Source organism: Alexandromys fortis, unplaced genomic scaffold (assembly GCF_014885135.2).
Source record: "Alexandromys fortis isolate MF-2015 unplaced genomic scaffold, M_Fortis_MF-2015_v1.1 scaffold_197, whole genome shotgun sequence".
NCBI classification, from domain to species: Eukaryota; Metazoa; Chordata; class Mammalia; order Rodentia; family Cricetidae; genus Alexandromys; species Alexandromys fortis.
In genome coordinates, this window is record NW_026068072.1 from 2,704,077 (window position 1) to 2,723,106 (window position 19,030).

General features: G+C 53.2%; 2 protein-coding genes across 6 annotated transcripts in view; one reads left to right on the forward strand and one right to left on the reverse strand.

Moving 5' to 3' along the window:
- Window positions 1–560: 560 nt before the first annotated feature.
- The window catches only part of Hps4 (HPS4 biogenesis of lysosomal organelles complex 3 subunit 2), a 28,076-nt gene continuing 9,606 nt past the window's right edge, over window positions 561–19,030 (reverse strand). For 4 of the 5 annotated variants that reach the window (XM_050121065.1, XM_050121064.1, XM_050121067.1 and 1 more), the window contains 10 exons: window positions 13,782–13,889; window positions 13,261–13,377; window positions 12,280–12,374; window positions 11,717–11,789; window positions 9,784–9,820; window positions 9,176–9,272; window positions 7,982–8,810; window positions 3,614–3,746; window positions 3,137–3,245; window positions 561–1,035 (listed from right to left, as the gene is read on the reverse strand). In XM_050121065.1, the coding sequence (XP_049977022.1) occupies window positions 864–1,035; window positions 3,137–3,245; window positions 3,614–3,746; window positions 7,982–8,810; window positions 9,176–9,272; window positions 9,784–9,820; window positions 11,717–11,789; window positions 12,280–12,374; window positions 13,261–13,377; window positions 13,782–13,889 (1,770 nt within the window). In that variant the 3' untranslated portion in view covers window positions 561–863. Of the gene's footprint in view, window positions 1,036–3,136; window positions 3,246–3,613; window positions 3,747–4,332; window positions 4,356–7,981; window positions 8,811–9,175; window positions 9,273–9,783; window positions 9,821–11,716; window positions 11,790–12,279; window positions 12,375–13,260; window positions 13,378–13,781; window positions 13,890–19,030 lie in introns of those variants that run through there. The other variant, XR_007588536.1, reaches the window with a different exon arrangement.
- On the forward strand, window positions 13,901–19,027 carry LOC126487971 (coiled-coil domain-containing protein 121-like). The gene is given in 1 exon segment (XM_050121068.1): window positions 13,901–19,027. A coding segment is annotated over 1 exon segment (1,389 nt). The 5' UTR covers window positions 13,901–16,360; the 3' UTR covers window positions 17,750–19,027.

The following is a 19,030-nucleotide window of genomic DNA, read 5'->3' on the forward strand; positions in this document are numbered from 1 at the left end:
TAAAGCCATCAGAGGTTTCTTGAGAGCTGGCAACAAACTTCCCAAGTTTCTTTCTAGAACTGTTTAGGGACAGTTCTTTCTAGAACTGTATCTGGCTGCTGACAGCAGGACTCTCCTGGCATGGACATCAGTCTGTGGTCAGCAAGTGATGGAGAGGCCTCATGGAAAGGAAGAGACGGCAGGTCACGTGGCTTATGACCCTGTAGACAGGCACCCTGGTGTGTACAGTTCATGGGGAAAACATACAGCCAGCCCTGCAGACCCATGGGTTCTGTACCCATGAGCCCAAGGATAGATGGAAAAGGAAACCATGCCCTGTCACCATGCAGACTCAACATAGTTTAGAAACTCCCTCCACAGCAGGCCTGTGAGGCTGGGGCTGTCAATCACTATCGGTCAGTGTATATGGGTTCTATGCAGATGCTCTGTGCTCTAACAGAAGCAACACAGAACCCTCAGTGTGGAACAGGGCATGGAGGAAACTGCGTGTGCACCACCCATGTAAAGCATGTACACTGACTTTTATTCTGTCATGGAAATGCTAGCCAATTACACAGAACTCAGTTTGGTCATTTTATTTTTGAGCACTTGGGAATCTTCCATAAACTTGAAACTCAGCATCGCAAGGTTACAAAGTACCATGGGTACTTTAAGTAAACTGTCAGGTGAGATTCCCATGGCTGCATTCTTGAGCCTGCAGCCTGCACTGCACCTGTTCAGGTCACTTACACATGCCAGAACCTGAGCCCTCTCACCCTCATGCAGCAGCCACTGAAGAACAAGGTCCTTCTCAACCCTTACCACTGTGGACACAGTCTGGAGGGGCTGCCGCCCAGCCCAGGTGACACACGGCTGTGCACAGCTCACAGCAGGTTTATGCCGTGCTTCAGCAGTTTCCGCTTGGCTTTGCCTGCAAGGCTGAAGGCACAATCCTGAGGGTTCGGGAAACCAGAGCTGCGAGCAGTGGGCGCCAGCTGCTGGAAGTAGGTTTCCTGGGCTGGGTTGCAGCAGGCATACACAGCTGTGGAGGCGTTCCTATTGGGGAGGAAAGAGGACAACAGCTCAGGGGTGACGGTGTGAGGCCCTGGCTGGCTGCTCCAGCACCCCAATGCCTGCTGCAGGCCCAGGTAACAACTGTCCTGTCTTTTCAGCTCTCACGGGCTGGGATGGTGGCCTGAGGCAGCTGTAGCCAGGGTCTGGAGTTACCGAACAAATGGCCACTGAAGCTGCCGCCAGCAGAATCAGCAGACCGAGTGCTGCTCATGTCCCTGACTCACCATGGCAGGAGGGATATCCCACCTACCAGCAAGGAGCCTGGACCCATAGGTTAACAGAGGGACAAAGAATGGCACAAAGGAGGATCTGTAATGGGTATTTGAGAAGGTGGGTGTGAGGAAACCTAGGAAACCGCAGTTGCATCTTGGTAGCTGGGCTCCTGAGAGCATGCTGCTCATCTGCTCCGCATCCTTGAAGCCACATTCCTCAGAGAGGAGACAGCGGGACCCTCTCCAACACCGCACAGGCACACCACCCAGGGGTCTGCGCCCTCCACATCAACACCATTTACCCTCAGACACGGAGACAGCCAGCGGGATGCTCTCCAACACCGCACAGGCACACCACCCAAGGGTCTGCACCCTCCACATCAGCACCATTTGCATTGCTGGTTTAATCCCTCCACCCCGCTGTGCTCTTTCCCCAAGACTGGGGAACAAATACCCTAACAGGGTAATTTGAGAAGAAAAAGGGTTACTTTACCCCATGAATATGCCACCAATCTCATAAATATTCATAAGGATTCCTTAAAAATCCACCATTCAGGGCCAGAGGGATGCTTGACAGCCTCAGTTCCATCCTGGAACCTCACAAGTTGTCCTTTGACCTGCACATGCACACTGTAGTGCATGTGTGAACATGTGCACACATCACACACAGGTGCATAAACATACAGACATACACACACACTTTAAAAGACCCCAAACCGGTCCCCACTATGGTGCTCCCCCGCTTTCAGGCCAGTGCCCCAATTTCTCTACTTTGCTAAGTAAGCTTCGGCTTAAACTGTCTATCAGGGGAGTCTTTCCTCCCGAGCACAGGACCAGGGAGAAACTCTTACCTGTTAACAGACCCACCCGACCTCCTTAGCCCCCATATTCTTCTTATCTGGAGGCCTTAGTCTAACAAGCCTAAGTTTCCCTGATTCTAGTATGCAGAGTCAGGGGCTGCTAAGGCTCCTTCCCTCAGCTGTCTCCTGCTGGATGAGGAGGAGGAAGCTCCAGGTCTTGCTCTTGTGAGGCATTTCTCTGGCAGGCTCCTCTCAAAGCTGAAGGGAGTATGGTTGGTGAGAAAACCTTCCAGTCACACTTGTATGGCAATGCCAGCCCTCCTACTGGCAAGCAGGGAGCCCCTGGCTTTATTACAGAGTCCTGCAGAGTCTGTGTGCACTCCTTAGCATATGCCAAGGAACTGTGCCCATCACTGTGGTGAGAACCCACCCAGCATGCCTTAGGCTCTATCCACACTGAACGCTGTCAGCTCTAGGAAGGTGAAGCACAGCGGCCACCAGCAGGGGAGCAGATGTCAGCATGTTTGCTGCCTCCTCCCATTCAACAGGCACACACCCAGCACACCCAGGTCCCTCTAACATGCCCAACTCTCCAAAAGTAGCTTCAGAAAACAGAGAGAGAAAGAACACAGCTGTTTAAGCATCCAGTTTCAGGGACAGTCACCTGGAAGATGAGGTAGTATGACAAGGGAAAGGAAATGGAACCTGTGTCGTGTTATCAGTCATGGAGAAAAAGAACTAAAGCAGCGTGGCCCGGAGCTGCCCCCAAACGGAGACACAGGCTGGCTCTGGTGTTGCTGGGCATCAGAGAAATGTCTGATTCTGAGATTACTGCAGTGACTGTGTTTTTACCGACCATTTTGTTTGTATTTAGAAGCCTATAGTGTTGTCTGGCCCACCCTCAGGAATAGTGCAGCCCTGTGCTCTCTGACAGTGAGGACTTAGGGCTTTGCCACTGTTGTGACCTGCATATTTAGAGCAGGGAAGGCATTGGGAGGATGGCCTCCAGAGGGACTAACCACATTCAGCTTGTTATGAGGCTGTGAGGCTGTGAGGGGCTGAGAAGCTCACCTGACAGTCATCTCGTACAGCGCAGGCAGCTGGGCAAAGTCAGGGTGCATGAGGTTGACGGCCTGCAGAAAGCGGCGGTCCTGGGGAGAAGCCACTAGAGGCAGGTTGGCTGGCAGAAGGAGACAGAGGTGGTGAATGGCAGCCCTCCCCGACTCCTTGGGCCAAGTCCTGGACATGGGAACAGTGAGGCTAAAGCCTGAGTGTGGGTGAGAGGCCCGGGGACAAACAGCCACTGCCAGCCCCACTGCCAGCCCCAGCAGCTCCTATTCTGGGGCTGACCTTACCACAGATGTTGAAACTCCCGAGTTCCCACTGGGGAACAGCAAACAAGAAAAGGAGCAAATGAGTGTTTGCCAGTGAGCTCGGTGGCTGAGCTCCAGCTGTGGCCAGCGGGTTGTGGGCTGCAGCACTGCCATGACTGGGGCTGGGTTCTCCCTCCGCCCATGTGGAGCTGGGCTCCCTGTACCTGCAGCTTACCTGTGAGCACGCTCTGGATTCGGTCATAATGCATGAAGTTGTACGTGCTGCTTGTGAGGCTAGCCTCGTCTTGGGGTAGTGTCTCCTTCAGGTGGACTTCTAGCCCATTCAGGGATGCCAGGCTGCTGTGGTACTGCAGAGGGCCAGGACTGGGTCACAGGCTGGCAGACTCAGTTAAGAAGCACGTAGACAATGCCTCAGTGGTCACTAGACCTAGCAAAAATAGCCATTCTCTCTGGTGGAGCATCAAGTTCCACCCACACGCTCCTTTTGAGGCAGGGCTTCCCTATGCAGCCCCGACTGGCCTGGAACTCACTATGGAGACCAGGCTAGCCTCAAACTTGTGGGAAGCCTCCTGCCTCTGCCTCCTGGATTCTGGGACTACAGGTGTACACCATCCCCAGCCCCTTATGCTCTATATGCATATACTTTCCTTCTTGTGTGTATCTATCTGTGTATGCGGTGTTATGTGCATGCACGTGGAACTCAGAGGAGGGTGTCACACCCTCTGTGTGACAAGTGTAGAGGCAATTGTGAGCTGTCCAGTGTGGGTGCTAGTACTGAACTCAGGTTCCCTGAACAAGAACTAAGTGCTCTTAGCTGCTAAGTCACCTCTCTAGCCCCATGGTCTGATATTTGTAAATTAAGCGTCATACTGTGTGAGGCTAAAATGAGCAGGTTCTAATTTAAGAAGAGTCAGGAGCCATGGCAGTACTAACCCAGAACCCCAGCACTCAGGAGGCTGACGTAGGAGGACCACAAATTTGAGGTCATCATGGGTGAAAGAAAGGAAGAAAAGGAGGAAAAAGAAACAAAAGGGAAAAAAGAAAAAGAAAAATTACCCATGATATCACCACCCAGTGGTGGCTGCCTAGCTGTGGCTTCCTGGAAGCCCCCAGGGGACTATCTATTTTATTTAAATATTTACTTATTTTTTAATTTATCTGCCTTATGTGTGCAGAGTTCAGAAGATGGCATCAGATGGCCTGGGTTGGAGTTCTGGGTAGTTGTGAGCTGCCTGATAGGATGTGAACTCTGGTTCTCTGGAGGAACAGCAAGTGCTCCAACCCCCCTGGGCTGTCTCTGCAGCTCTGACACTGTCTGTTTTAACACTATTGGTGGCCTTCTATGTTCCCAGTGTTTCCCAATCTGGCCTGGGTGAAGTCCTCATGGGTTAATCACTCCCATGAAGAATATGCACCTTCTACAAGGAACGAGCAATGTTGTCCAGTGGCCTGTGCTCAGCGCCTCTGAGAGGCTGTAAGGAATCAGGAGCTCTAATAGATAAGTAGTGTGTGAACAAATCCCCTCGAATGAGCCAATGGATAAACACAGCCAGTGCCAGGCACTTCAACCACCGGCTTCCCCTGAGGGTACAGCTGTGGAAAGCAGGTGTGTGTAGACCCACCTTGCTATGACAGTCAGGACACTTACAACACAGGGTCAGCAGACACAAACAAGCCTAAGCTTCAAAGTTGTGTGTGCCTTGGGGGTGACATGGTGGGATGACCCTGGGGCACCCGGGGGAGCTCACCCTGCAGTGAAGGAGGGGGGCACTGGGGCACCCAGGGGAGCTCACCCTGCGGCTGGAGGAGGGGGACACTGGGGCACCCAAGGGAGCTCACCCCGCAGCTGGAGGAGGGGGGCACTGGGGCACCCAGGGGAGCTCACCCTGGAGCTGGAGGAGGGGGGCACTGGGGCACCCAGGGGAGCTCGCCTTGTAGCTGCACTACACCTTCTGGATCTTAGGGACCTGATAATAGCCACCCCTCAAGCTGTTAACAAGAAACAGGGAAAACTGGACCAGAGAGTAGGCCAACTAAATCCTATTCTCTCTAAATGTATTAGGCTCTACTTCCATATTTTTCTGCCTAGCTTGTAGTCAAGACAGAGTTGCTTAACCACAAACCATCACAAGATGTGTGGTATAATATGGAGGAGACTTCTCTAAATGACTAAGTGTTGTCATAGATGCAGGGGCCTAGTTAAATCCAGGCAACCTGTTTTTGTGCAGCCTGACAACTGAGGATGGTTTGTGTCTGTCACAGCACTTGTCTGTACTTGTGAGAAGTGCAGGAGGTGGCCACACAAAGCCACACCAAACCACACCATCCATACACTGCCTGGTTTAGAAACACACAAGGCTGGGAAGTCTGCAAAGTTGAGAACGTCTGCCTTCTGAATCCATGAACAAAAAGCTCGCTGATCTCAGAGTGGCCCGAGGAGACACAGGGCTCTGATTTCAGTCCGCACTAGAGCTGACGGCAGATGGTGGATCTGTGGGCTGGGGAGCAGTGTGTGTAGCCCACATGGCTGAGATTGGGAGCTTTTCCACTGGATATCTCACCAAGCGCTCCCACCCTGACTTCAAGCAGGTCTTGCCTCCTACCCATCCCAACCCTGATGCCCCCCCCTCCCCCTGCCGTGCATGGCCTAATGAGGCAGTAATTCACAGGCTCCCTGGAACTGAAGGCCCAAGGGAATATCCTAGGCAGAGCAGAAAACCAGGCTCAGGGACACTAAGCTGCATCCTGGTGGGAGCCTCCTGCACTTCCCTTTGATGGCACAGCTCCCAGGCTCCGGAACCTGATAGCCCCATAGCCCTGCCCCCTGAGGAGGTCTGTGTGGACAGAGCCTTTCAGAGGGTTGTGCACCTCCAGCCTGTGGGACCACACTGCAGAGACTATGTCTGCCTTCCAGAAAACAGCAGGAAAGCTACAGAGAGATCAGGTGAACACTTTCTACTCAAGTCTGTTCTATTTAAGACGGTAACAAACCTCTCCTATAAACCAGACTTGGGGTCTGGTTCAAGTTCATCTTCTTAAATCAGCACAGTGTTCAAAGTTAGCAACTCCCTAGTCTAGACAACACCACTAGCGTTTGCCTCCCATACCCTGCATCCCATTTCCTGGGCCTAATAGCACCAGCCCTGCTTTACAGGAAAGCTGAAGGCTGTGGTCATAACACTGTGGTTGACCTTGACAAATGCTCCCACACAGTAGAGGCTGCAGAAGGCTGGGCACTCTTCTCTCCTCTGTCAATCTACCGGCAAGAGCAGAGCAGCCTGGGACAGGGAAGTGGGGAAGAAACAGTGGGAATCAACAGAACTGCATGAGGCCTCCACTCCACACCTCGCAAGGCTCTTCCCTCAGGACAGGAGTTGCAGTGTCTGCCCTCCCAGAACCATCCTCAGCTTGGCTAATACAGTAAGCCAGCTTAACATATAATTGTGTAGACCGCCTCTCCACAAGGCAGCCTGTGCTGGGTTCTTCAGGGTGGCATTCTATCTATTCTGCTGCATCTAAATACCAGGCCTTTGGAGTGAACAGTCCTGAGGCTCAGCACAGTAGGAACTGGGGAAGCCAAGGCACAGAGCTGCCCTGAATGAAGCCAGAGCCAGGACCCTTTGCTGTCCTAAAGCAGAGGTGGACACAGCCACCCACAGCTATGCTAAATGAGGATACATGTAAAAAGTCTCAACTCTGGGCTGTGGGCAGGGGCTGTAGAAAGAGACAAGAAAGTCAGGTGGCTTAGAGAGAAGCCGCCCAGCAGCCTGTCCTGCTCTCCAAGGTGACCGGCTCCTCAGTGGAGGGCCACAGGACATGCATGCCAATGAGATGCCTCAGAATAATGTGGATTTAAGAAGAAAAACAAGTTGAGCCCCAGAACACCATTTGCCCTCCAGCAACTGTTCTTCCTGCCAACCACAGCAAGGCTGTTACCATAGCAACTTTATCGCCAGTGTGGGTCCAGACTCTAGAGCTCAGTTCACTGCTCCAGGAAGGGATGGCTACTCAAAAAGCTCCACCCACCGCCAGTTTGGATTTCAAGTGTACTCTGGGAAGGAGCACTAAGTCACCATGTGAGGTGGGGTCTAGGAAGGAAATGCGGGTTCCTGCCCCCCACCCCCACCCCAGGCTGTGATGTGCTGCAGAAGACAGACGCTGGCAAGAGTGCCCATGCCGCCTTAGCTAGGAGCTGAGCCAGCAGCAGGACAGCTCTCAGCCCTGCCTGCAGTCTCTGGCTGCATGACCTCACTACCTCAGAGTGGGAAGCTGAACACCACTGCAGGCTACTGAAAGGGAAACAAGGCCCCCGAGGCGAAAGCTGTGTGCAGGACACTCCTGCTTGCTCCTCCCTCCTCTACACCCGTGCTCCCAGACTGTGGGAAGCAGAAAAAGGAGAGTCCAGTCCTCTGCTGGTGCTTTGACGCATGTGTGGTTCACTCTTACACACCACACAAAATCTCACACAAGTGGGCACTATCCTTCGCCTCACTACAAAGGCTGGGGTATTCTTGTCAGGGGGCTGGCTGGTCCATGTTCCAGGGAGAAAGATGAGGGTACAGAGGAGCCTGGGGACACTCACCACTTCCTCGATGGCTGCAGTGTCTCTGAGAAGAGGCTCCTCAGCCAGCAGGGATAGCACCAGCCCATTCACACTGTGAGTGTAGAGGTTCATGGGCAAGAAGCCTGCATGGAGCCCAGCAGGGGAGGACTTGAAGTCACTTTTGTCTGCAGAGGTGCCAGGGCCCTGAGAGTCAGCTGAGGGCAAAGTGCATGCTAGGGCTGACCTGTTCTGGAGGCTTCCGTCCCCACATTGCTCCACACTGGGCTCCATACCCACAGGGTCATGGGGAGGAAGTACCACAGGGCTGCTGCTTCTTCTGGGAAGAGGGTCTGTGCCAGGAACTTGGGTTTGGCCATTGGTGATAGGAAGGTCTGCAAGCCATTCCTGCCCTCTGCTCTCGGGGAGCCTCTCAAGAGGGGAAGGGTCCAGACAGCTGCATATTGCTGTGTTTTCAGGCAGTGTGGGAGCCTGGTGGCTGGTGAGGACAGCATCCTGATCACCTACGACAGGCATGGGTGGGAAAGCTTCCTGAGCCTCAGAGATGTGGATTTCAGACAAGTCCAGTTCCTCTTGGGAAAAACTCAGCTCCTGCTGCAGCCTGCTGCTGATGCCAGAACCCTGGCCACAGGCAGAGGTGCACAGTCCTGCAGCCACCGCATGCTCCTGTGCATGTCCAGGGAAGGGTCCATCTGCCCCCCTGCCATTCAGCCATGCTCCATCATGGGGCATAGGCTCCAGGATGGTGGCTGATGTCCAGGCCATGGATGACACACACCTAGTGGCATCTTCTGCCTGGGTAGGGGTGCTTCGATCCCTGGGAGGGCACTGAGATGGACTTTCCTGGAGTCTGGCAAACAAAAGAGATGTCACATCAGCAGAGTATGGGGAAAGGGCTCCCATGGGGACTCTTGAGGTACCAATCCCCTGAAAGGCACAGGCATCAATGACAAGCAGGTATCTGCAGTCATAGAGCTAAGATGCCACCATGGTAAAACCACAAAAGTAGAAAAAGGCCATGACTGGTGAGGACTTGCCCAATGAGGTCAGGATCATTGACCAGAGGTAGCCAAGGCCACACAGGAAGTCACCCACAGCTGAAGGGACACTGAGTCCGCTGTGTTGGGAGGCCAGGACATCTCTGATCAACAGCTTTACAAGACAATGAAGACACAAGTGAGGATCACACACACATGAAAGGAACACCCCACCTACCTAGTCTCCTGCTCCACTGTGAACACACGGAGGCTAGCAACTTCCTCCTCACTCAGAAAAACAGGGGTGATATGCACATTAGGGGGCAATGCTGCTCCTGCAAATAAAAACATGGTTGGGGCTCCCCTGGGATGCGGTGGGCCCTTGGCAAGCACAAATGTCACTATGGTAGCACCGGGGTTGCTCCCTCAGCCCAAAGCCCCAGAGCTGCAGCCTGGATGCTCTGAGCAGCAACAGAGAGAAGTGTGGCAGTGTGGAGAGGGAGCTACCTGACAGATGTTAGGAGAAAGGAGTTTCAGCTGGCCAAGACTCAGCAAACTCAGGCTTTGGAAGGAGGCCAGAGCCTCCTGGGGATGCCACCAGTGTTCTATCTCTCCCTCCATTACCACACCCCAGACACTGTCTAAGCAATGTCACAGAATAGAGTCAAAGGAGGGCACGCCCAAATCATGACCTTGGAAATCCAGGTCCCAAAGAGAACTGTCCTAGCTTGTGCTAGATCCATCTGCTGAATCTATGAGCAGAGGAGATCCACATGGGGGCTGGTTGCTCTCTCCCTGGCTTATCCCAGGAGGAAGGCAGCATACTACTGTCCACGCACCACATACCTGCTTCCTGCGTAGCTGCCCCTGCTCCAGGAAGTCTCTGAAACAAACAAATACACAGGTTGGCCCCAGGCACCATGCTCTCCTCTTAACCATTAGGAATTCATGGCACCATCTGCTCACAGGACTCAGCCAAACCCAGGGAGCTGGTATGACCCTGTGCCAAGAGCCCAGCAGATGGAGCAGGGCCACTTGCTTCTCAGAGGCCAGGAGGCAAGAACTGGACCTACTCTGGCCTCAAAGTAGCAGCTCTGAAGTGCTAAGTGTCTCCCATGAAACACCAAAGCAAGGGTTCCTCACTTGAGCCCACGTTGGGGAACCTAAGTCTAGAGAGCAGCCATAGAGGCAGCAAATACCACTCAGTGACAAAGCCCAAGGCCTGGGGCTCCAATCCCCAGCAACAATAAACAAAGAAACAATTTATATCCCCCCCCCATTCCTGTTAATACTTTGGAATTTCCCCTTTAAGTACATGCCTTTTACTACTTTGAGACATTAAATGAAATTCAGTATTTCCACTTAAAACAGCTTATATGATTGCACTCATTGTGAAATCTCTGGCTAAAATCTGAGGAAGTCTACAGCAGCTCCTGCCAAACAACTGACCCTCAGCCACAGACCAGATACTAGCAGTTCCTTGACACAGCCTCGGGGCTGTAAGCCTCTATCCAGACCACTGATCGGCACTGCTGTACCAGACAACAGCAGCTCCACACAACTACACGTGGTGTGGCGACATCAGCAGGCCAGTCGGTAGCGCCCTCAGGCAGTCATGTCCCACTAGCTTCCCCCTTCACTAGCAGGCCAGGAGGGCTGGCTTTCCTCTGTAGGGATTCCCACAGCTGAATCAGAGGAGGTGAGCAAGGGCGTATTAAAGCTCCAAACTGCTAACAGTGAAGGTGGCCCTCCAGACACACCACCCACAGGAAGCTAGAGCCCACCCAGGCTCTGAACGGTTAGAGAGAGGCCAGTGAAGCATTTGAAACAGAAGCTCACAAAACAAGCCAAGCTGGTGGATTAGCCTGGGACCTGAGCAATGGGAGGTGATGCAGATGGATCAGAAGTTCAACTCTCAATGTAGACCAGGTTATCCAATGGGAACCCCATCTCCAAAATCAAAACAAAACAATTTAAGAGAGAGAGTCTAGATGGAAACTGCTCAGTGATGGCTGTGGGTCCTATGTTGTTATCTGGGACATTTCCTCCCTTCCTAAAACAGGGGCTCACTATGGAGTCCACCTGCTTCTCTCTGCCATGACACCTGCCTGTGCACAGTTTTATTCTCCATGGCTGTGTGTATTCATCACACACACAGAATGCCCTCCCTTCTGTTCCTTCTTCCTTTCCTCCAGTTTCAGAGACATCCCCTCAGTATGTAGCCCAGGGTAGCTCTGTACTCATGACCATCCTGCCTTAGCTTCCCAGGGCGGGCATAAGAGGCACATAGCACCACGGCCAGCAGTTTCCCTGTTGACTTAAGAATATGTTCCTGGGGCTGGAGAGATGGCTCAGTGGTTAAGAACGTTGCCTGCTCTTCCGAAGGTCCTGAGTTCAATTCCCAGCAACCACATGGTGGCTCACAACCATCTGTAAAGAGGTCTGGCGCCCTCTTCTGGCCTTCAGGCATACAGACAGGATATTGTATACATAATAAATAAATAAATAAATAAATAAATATTTAAAAAAAAAAGAATATGTTCCTTACAGTGCTCTGTCATCAACACTGTGTTATTGGAAGCTGAATGGACCCACCACCTGGGGCAAATGCTTGCTTCTACCCTATCTTTACTCTTTGACCACACCAGCGGACGAAGCATTGTGACAGATTCAGTGAAGCAGGTGCCCTAGACCCGCCCGCCATGTGGGGCCAGCCCCCCTCAGTTGGAGGGCAGATGTTCTGGGTCAGTCCCCCACCAAGTTGTAGGCTGTACTGTACCTGGCCTGTAGGGACAGTCTGATGAAGCAAGACCTTGGCGGTAAGAGAAGGAGGGAGCTGGGAATTCACGATCCTGGGGGTAAAACACAGGGATAAGAATGCCATGAAAAGAAGTGCTGGGCCTCTCAGCTCCACGGATAGCAGTGCCTCTGGAGGTAGAGGATCTTGGGGATGTGCCTGGCAGGAGTTTCATCAGGTAGATCCTCAGTGAAGGGCTCTCTGTTCTGCAGGTCCCACTGACAGTCAAAATGTAAGCTCTCCAATCAGGCAGGACTGAGGGGTCATATGGCTACTCATCACGAGAAGATAGCAGGCATACCAAAACCACAAGTAAGCCACCTGTGTGCACTGGAAGAGAATCACTGAGCCAACCACTTAGAACACAAAGATACCCAGCATTTCAGAAGGGCTCTACTCCCTGTGCAATTGGGCTCCTTTCCTGAACAGTTCCCAATGGCAATGGATGCTCGGCCAATCTACATGACCTGGCCTTTGCTGAACAACTGCAGACTCTGATCTGGAACTAGTGGGGACAGTGGCAAACATAGGTGGGCAAAACTCACAGTCCTTTGTAGAGGATGGAGCCAGCTAGGACATGGGGCGAGCGCTGGCAGGTCTGCAGGATGAGGGCTGCCTTCAGCAGCAGCAGGGGCTCCACCTGGGGAGACAAGACACATGTCTGTGAGCATGCCTACAAGTGCCTGGGGGATAACAGGCTTCAGAGACCAGCTGATGGGGTACAACCCACAGTCAGTCACAGTTCCTGTAAGGAGTCAGCTACTCAACCACAAAGACCACATGAGCCTGTCCAGAACCGCCCAGACACTGCAGCCTCCTGGCTGAGGTGAGCCAGGTGGTCAGGACCAAAGTAAGAGAGGACAGTGACCTCACTCTCACAGCCCCAGACTGCCTTCAGTACCAACTGGCCTTCGAAGCTGTCCACAGCAGTGGAAAACCCCACCCACCCCATGCCCTGCACAGTGGGCTCTGGAATGCTGAGTCCCAGCTTCTTCCTTCAGCAGTGACATGAAAGGTGCAGATCTGAGATGCACAGGCAGCCAGGCCAGCCACTCAGCGCATTAGCTGAGTGCAAACGGGGAAACGGGATGGTTCAGAGAGAACCTTCCGGTCTCTCTCAGATGCAAATGAGTTCAAATGTGAATCGGGCACTTTGATGGAGTCACTAAAGTCAGGCCATTTATGTGGAGAGAGAAAGGGCCTTCCGGTCTCGGAGTTCAGAAGCCATGATGATGCTCCACTCACTAAGAGTTTATTCGGTGTGGCCTCACTGGCCTGAATTCAGGGCAGTCCTGGAAGCAGGGCCTCTGAACTGTCAGGAGACAGTAGGGTCTGAGAGGCAGCCTGCCTCCCCACCCCACCCCTGGCAGCAGCATAGAAACTGTTCATCAACTGCTCTGCTGGAAACACGGCCTCTCACTCCCTAGCTACATGCTCGGACACAGGTGACCCCTCTCAGCGCCTCACAGGCCTGTCCCAGCAGCCCATGTCCATGTGGGCAGTGAACAGGAGGGCAGCAGCCTTACCTTGGTGTGGTCCAGATTCCACAGGGCGTTGAAGATCCTGTGCGACTCACTGGTGCTCCTGAGGATGTGTGTGATGACGATGTCCCACTGCAAACTCAGCTCCTCCTGAGGACGGTTCTGAGACAAAGACAAAGGGCATCAGTACCTGAGATGGGGACACTGGCTCTTAGTAAGGGTTGCTACTTTCTGCAGGGAGCTTCCCGCCAGGAAGACAGCAGGATGGACAGGCCTGTCTCATCCCACCCCTACCACACATGTCCTAGCTCTCACTCCAATAACCAGTCCTGTCACAGAGCCAGGAAACATCCTGAAGAAAGGGGTACCAATCCAGGGAGGAGAGGAGAGCAGACACATGGGGACACACCTTATGCCACCTTGTCACATGGCATCGTGCAATACAGATGTTGCGCCCTGTATTACAGAGACGGGCTCATGTAATACAGAGACAGACCCAAATAAGGCCTGGTCCCAGCAATGCTGACTTTGAAGGGCCTAATACCCCTGGCAATCTGCACGTCTACCTTGTAGGCCAGAGAGACAGGGCCCATGTAGAAATGAAAGAATCCAATGAGTTGATCCAGAAACTGCCTGCAGCTGACATCAGAGAGCTCCACGCCACAGCCCAGAGCCTGCAGAGGGAGAGCACAAAGACAGTTCTTGTGGCTTTTCTCTGAGGCCACAACCAGAACCCAGGATCTGTGGCACCTGCCATAGGCCTGTGAAGTCACCACCTAGCCAAGCAGGATAACTCCAGCATGCAATTCTGGCAGTTGGGAGATAGAGGGAGGATGGTCAGCCTGGGCTACATACAGAGTGTGTTCCCGGTCAGCCTGGGCTACAGTGAGATCCCGTGTTCCAGGTCAGCTTGGGCTACATACAGAGTGTGTTCCAGATCAGCCTGGACTACAGTGAGATCCTGTCTAAAAGCTACATCTTCTGGGGAGTTACTCTGTGGGGAACTGATGGAGGAAGGTCATTGGCTAATAAAGAAACTGGCTTGGCCCATTTTATTGGTTAGAACATAGGTGGGTGGAGTAAACAGAAGAGAATGCTGGGAGGAAAAGGAAGTGAGGTCAAAAGTAATGCAGCTCCTCTCAGAGCCAGACGCCTCAGACAGAGAGGCATGCTCCGCTCTCCCGGGCAGATGCACGCAATGAAGCTCCTCCGACCCAGGATGGACGTAGGCTAGAATCTTCCCGGTAAGCGCACCTTGGGGTGCTTATACAGATGATTAGAAATGGGCTAAATTAATATGTGAGAATTAGCCTAGAAGAGGCTAGATAGAAATGGATCAAGCAGTGTTTAAATGAATACAGTTTGTATGTTGTTATTTCGGGCATAAGCTAGCCAGGCGGCCGGGGTGCTGGGGACGCAGTCCCGCCGCAGCTCCTATTTCAACAGGGGACTGAAGCATGGCTATCAGCGGAGCATCTGGCTAGCATGTGTGAGGTCTCAGTTTGGAAACAAAGGCCCACCGCCTGTGTCAGCCACTAAAGAGTCATTTCATCAGTGGGCTTGATCCAAGTGAGGAATAGGGAAGAGTTCCAGAAATCCACAACAACAACAACAAAAACAAAAACTACTTAGAAACACAGAAAAGCAACAAGCAGCCTGAGCTGCATAGGTCATGGGTGGCAGAGGAGAGAGAGAAGCCACTTCCAGCAACTAAAGCAGACAAAATCCTGACTCCAGGACAGGCCCAGAGCTCTCACAAGGGAGCAAGGGAGACAAGCCAGTGGTAGAGGGAAACCCTGTCAGAATGCGGCAGTTCCCGCTGAGGTTAGAACCTTCTGTCTGTAGGGAACCCCTATGAGACTCAAGGTATTTACAGGGGGGTAAAACACTCCATCCCACAGAGAAGCTCCTTAGGTTAAGGAAGGAAACAACTCAAAACAGGGATCTGCCCGCCTCTGCCACCACCATTCCAATGCTGGAATTAAAGGTGCGGGTAGTGTCCTTACTGTACCTGCGGCTTCTCCTCCTTGTCATTCACTCTCCTTCCTCCTTTTCAGCACCGTTTCCCAGGCACCTGCTCTGTGTCTGCACACAGAGCAGTACACAGCAGCGCTGAACTGAGACCCAAAAGCCCGGGAGCAGGGAGGCGATGAGGTCGGAGGTAGCACAGAGAAGAGCATCAACCACACATGGCCTATCCCAGAAGCCTCCTCCCAAGGCTCTAAGAGGGAGTGGCGCTTCCGGCTGCTCCCATAGGCCTCCTTGCCAGGAGGCGGGAAACCTGTGTCACAGCTGTCCTTCAGAGCAGGGAGAGCCAATCAGCGCAGTGGCCGTGCTGGGGCCTCTGCTCTGGCTGCTCCGCTGGTGGGAGGTCTTCCTCCATGTCCTTCTCTAGAGCGCTCCACACTCTGGGTCTTCACTACTTTACTTCGCTGTAACCGCGGTACAGAGGTGGATGCACAGAGCGCAATCCTGGGAATTCCCACTTCCCGGGAAACTGAGGTAACTTGCCGTGCAAGCCCCACCCTTCCACAGCCATGGCATCAGGACGCTCATGCCACTGGGAACTCAACCAGCGTGGAGGGAGTCCGAGGCCGGCAGAACAGACCCAGACTGCACCATACTGCAAAGCGAAGTCAGAAGCCTGGGGGCCTCTGGGCCCTTGGCACCTTTCCCTCCCTCCCAGGACTCCTGTCCAACCGGCACAGGATAGGTCACAGGTGCAAAGGGTCTTCCTGGCGCCTAGCGACACAACAGACGTGCATGACCGAGAAAGCCCAGGTGCCTCCTGCCGCGGGCTCCGAACCGCCGCCTTTTCTTCCAACCAGCCAGTACCCGGTAGGCTAGCCTGGTAGCTCCAATCTCAAGGTCTATCTGGGCTCCAGTCCCGCCACAAGCCCCGCCCCTCCCTAGCCCCGCCTACCAGGCAAATCTGCCACTTAAGGGTTAATGACTAAGCCAACAGTTCACATTCTGCTCTCCCTGGCCCATCACAGGGGAGACTGAGGAGGTGGTTATCAGTGACTATAGAGCCAAGAGAATGTACAGAAGGGACTACTGTAGCCAGGATAAGGTGCTGAGCTTCTGAGCCTTGGGCCAAAGGATCTGGGAGGGGCAAAGTCCTCCACCCAGGAGGGGAGGGGCTATGGAGTCCCAAGGCCAGGGCCGGACCACCAGGATCACCAACGGCAAAAGAGTCACCCTTTTCCAAGACAAGCAGGGAGGTGCGGCTGTTGAACCACCATCACTTCCTGCAAGGAAGGGTGAGCCTGCTTTGACATACCAAGACCTCTATTACAGGCCTTCCCTGGCCAGGAAGAAGGCTGTATATGACTTCCGGGTGAGGTGGCCAGAACTGATTCTCCTGGACCAGAAGAAAATGGAGGAACTCCCCCTAATTGGTAAAAGCACCTCTGACAAGCAGGTCCATGAGGCCAGTACCTGCTCCTCAGGGATCAGCATCAGCAACACAGACCTGGAGAGCACTCCCAGTGAGTGCCTGGATTCCAAAGGAGAGGAAGGCCCCCAACCCCTTCCTGCACAGTCTCCATATATGACCATTCTCAACAGCTATTTGAAGCCAGAGTCGATGACCAGGCTGGAGAAGAAGGTGAGGAAGAAGACCCTGGAGGCCATGCAAAAGCTGGAGCAGGAGATGGAAGCAGTTAAGAGACGGAGGTGGGCACTGATGAAGGACATCAAGGAAGTGGAGTGCGAACAAAAAGAGGACAAGCACTTCCTGGAGTTCCTGAAGCAGAGGAAGGAGGAAAGCCAGAGGAAGTACGACTCCCTGTGGAAAGACTACAGACAACAGTGTCAGGAGATTGAGGTCAGGAGGCAAGAGCTGGTTGGCACCTTCACCTCCCACACAGCAAGCCTCCAGAAGAAGCTGTTGCAGGGCAGGAAGATAGAGCTAGGCTTCAGGAAGAAGCTGGATGCCCTGAGGCCTGTAGCACAGATAAAGGAGAGCCAGGACAGAGAGTTCCAGGCCTTAGAGCAGGAGAAAGCCAGCATAGCAGCTGACTTGCCCTTCATGGACAGAGAGGCACACTTCCAGTTCCTGAAGGAAAGGGCCGCCCTAGAGAAGCAGGTGGAGGAGCTGAACCTGCTGGAGTCAGGAGAGAACACCACCAGAGAGCTGAGGAAGAAGGCCAAGGCCTTGGAGGCTTTGGCCAAAAAGGCTCACAAGGACTTCTGCCAGGGTGTCATTGCTGAGAACAGGGAACTGCAAACACAGCTCCGGCAGCTGGATAAGGAATTCTGTGAGCTGGAAGCCAGGAGGGAGAAGCTGGAGCAGCGAAAGCAGCGGTGGAAGGAGCAGCAGTGGTACCTGGAGGCCCTGGCCCGGGGGAGGGAGCGCCTGCAGCAGCAGGAGTACCGACCCCCCAAACCACAGGCTCCACACCCAACCCAGGGCCATCTACTGGGTGCCAGGCCAGGAACCAATCCTAAGTAATGGCTGCTGTGTCCCAGGAAGCAGACTAGAGCTGATGTTGAGGGTAGCACACAAGGAATGAAGATGCTATCAGGCTAATACAGAGGACAGAAGCAGCAAGGGGGATGGAGGACTGAGCTTCTCAGAGGGGCAGGGGGTCCTGGCCTGGCCTGTCTCTCAGGCTTGGCCCCCTCACTCTAACCCGAAGGGCTGTCCTAACCAAAAGCTTCCCCACATTCGGGAAGTTTGGTTCTTTAGCCCCCATACCTTCCACACACGACAAGTTCCCTGTTGTAGTATAGACTTGGGTGCTCACTGCCTGCTCTAGTGTGGACGTCATGACGACAGGGTGCATTTGTAATCGGCACCTTCCCCAGCCACCCCATTTCACAGGAGTAGGTTGGTGTCTCAGGGGGGTGGGTGCAGGGTGTTATCCGGGGAATTGGGTTCTTTGTATCTGTGTGTCGCCGAGGCTGTACGGTCTGCAGAGCTGTGGGTCGTGATGTGGCATGCGGTCCCAGGTTTGGGCCTGTGATCCTGTATGACAAATATAGCCAGCTGTCTGAATCCCGGGCACTGCTGCAGGCAAAAAGCCTCAGTATTTCAGTGCAGAATTTTAACTTTTACTGAAACTCATTTAAAGTGCTGAAAATGAATTGCTGAGTGTACCTTTGGGTTACAGATTTAAATTGCATGTGAAATGCTTTGCTCCTAAACAATGTTATTGAAAAAGTAAAAGCCTGCCTGTGATTCATTCAAAATAAAAGTCTATTTATCGTTACCCAAAACAAAAGCCTACTTGTGATTATTCAAAATAAACCACGAAGGTGAGAGAACACCACGGGAAGGAAGGTGGAAGATGGGAGCGTGACAGTGGAAGACTTAAGATCAAAGTTTCCGTACTGGCTGTCCATTTGCTGGGCATAAGACATCCTAACGGTTTAAGATGGAATGGCACCATGGCCAGGAGGTCCAGCAGGTGGTGGCCATGTCCTAGTATTTGAAGCTGATGGACAACCACCCCCTCTGCCATCTCCATCCAATTCCCTATGCAGCATTTACTGCTGTGGATGTCATGTGTGGCCCCATGTCAGTGTTTCCAGTGGTCAGAACTGAGCAGCAAAGAACCAAAGGGTGATAGCAGGTCATGTGATACCCCAGCACCTCATGAAGACTTAGTCCAGTATGGAGTCTTTAGGGAGATTTCAGTCACCACTTTCCCCAGCACCACCCTATGCCAGCCTGTCCTAACAGTGGCTCTCCATCTGCCCTGCATATGTCTCAGGGTGGATTCCTGGATTCTGCCTCCTCTGTTCCAAGCGCCCAGGGGCCCCAGAGTCCTCATCTGCTGAATCACTGAGTTGCCACGTTTTTGGTACA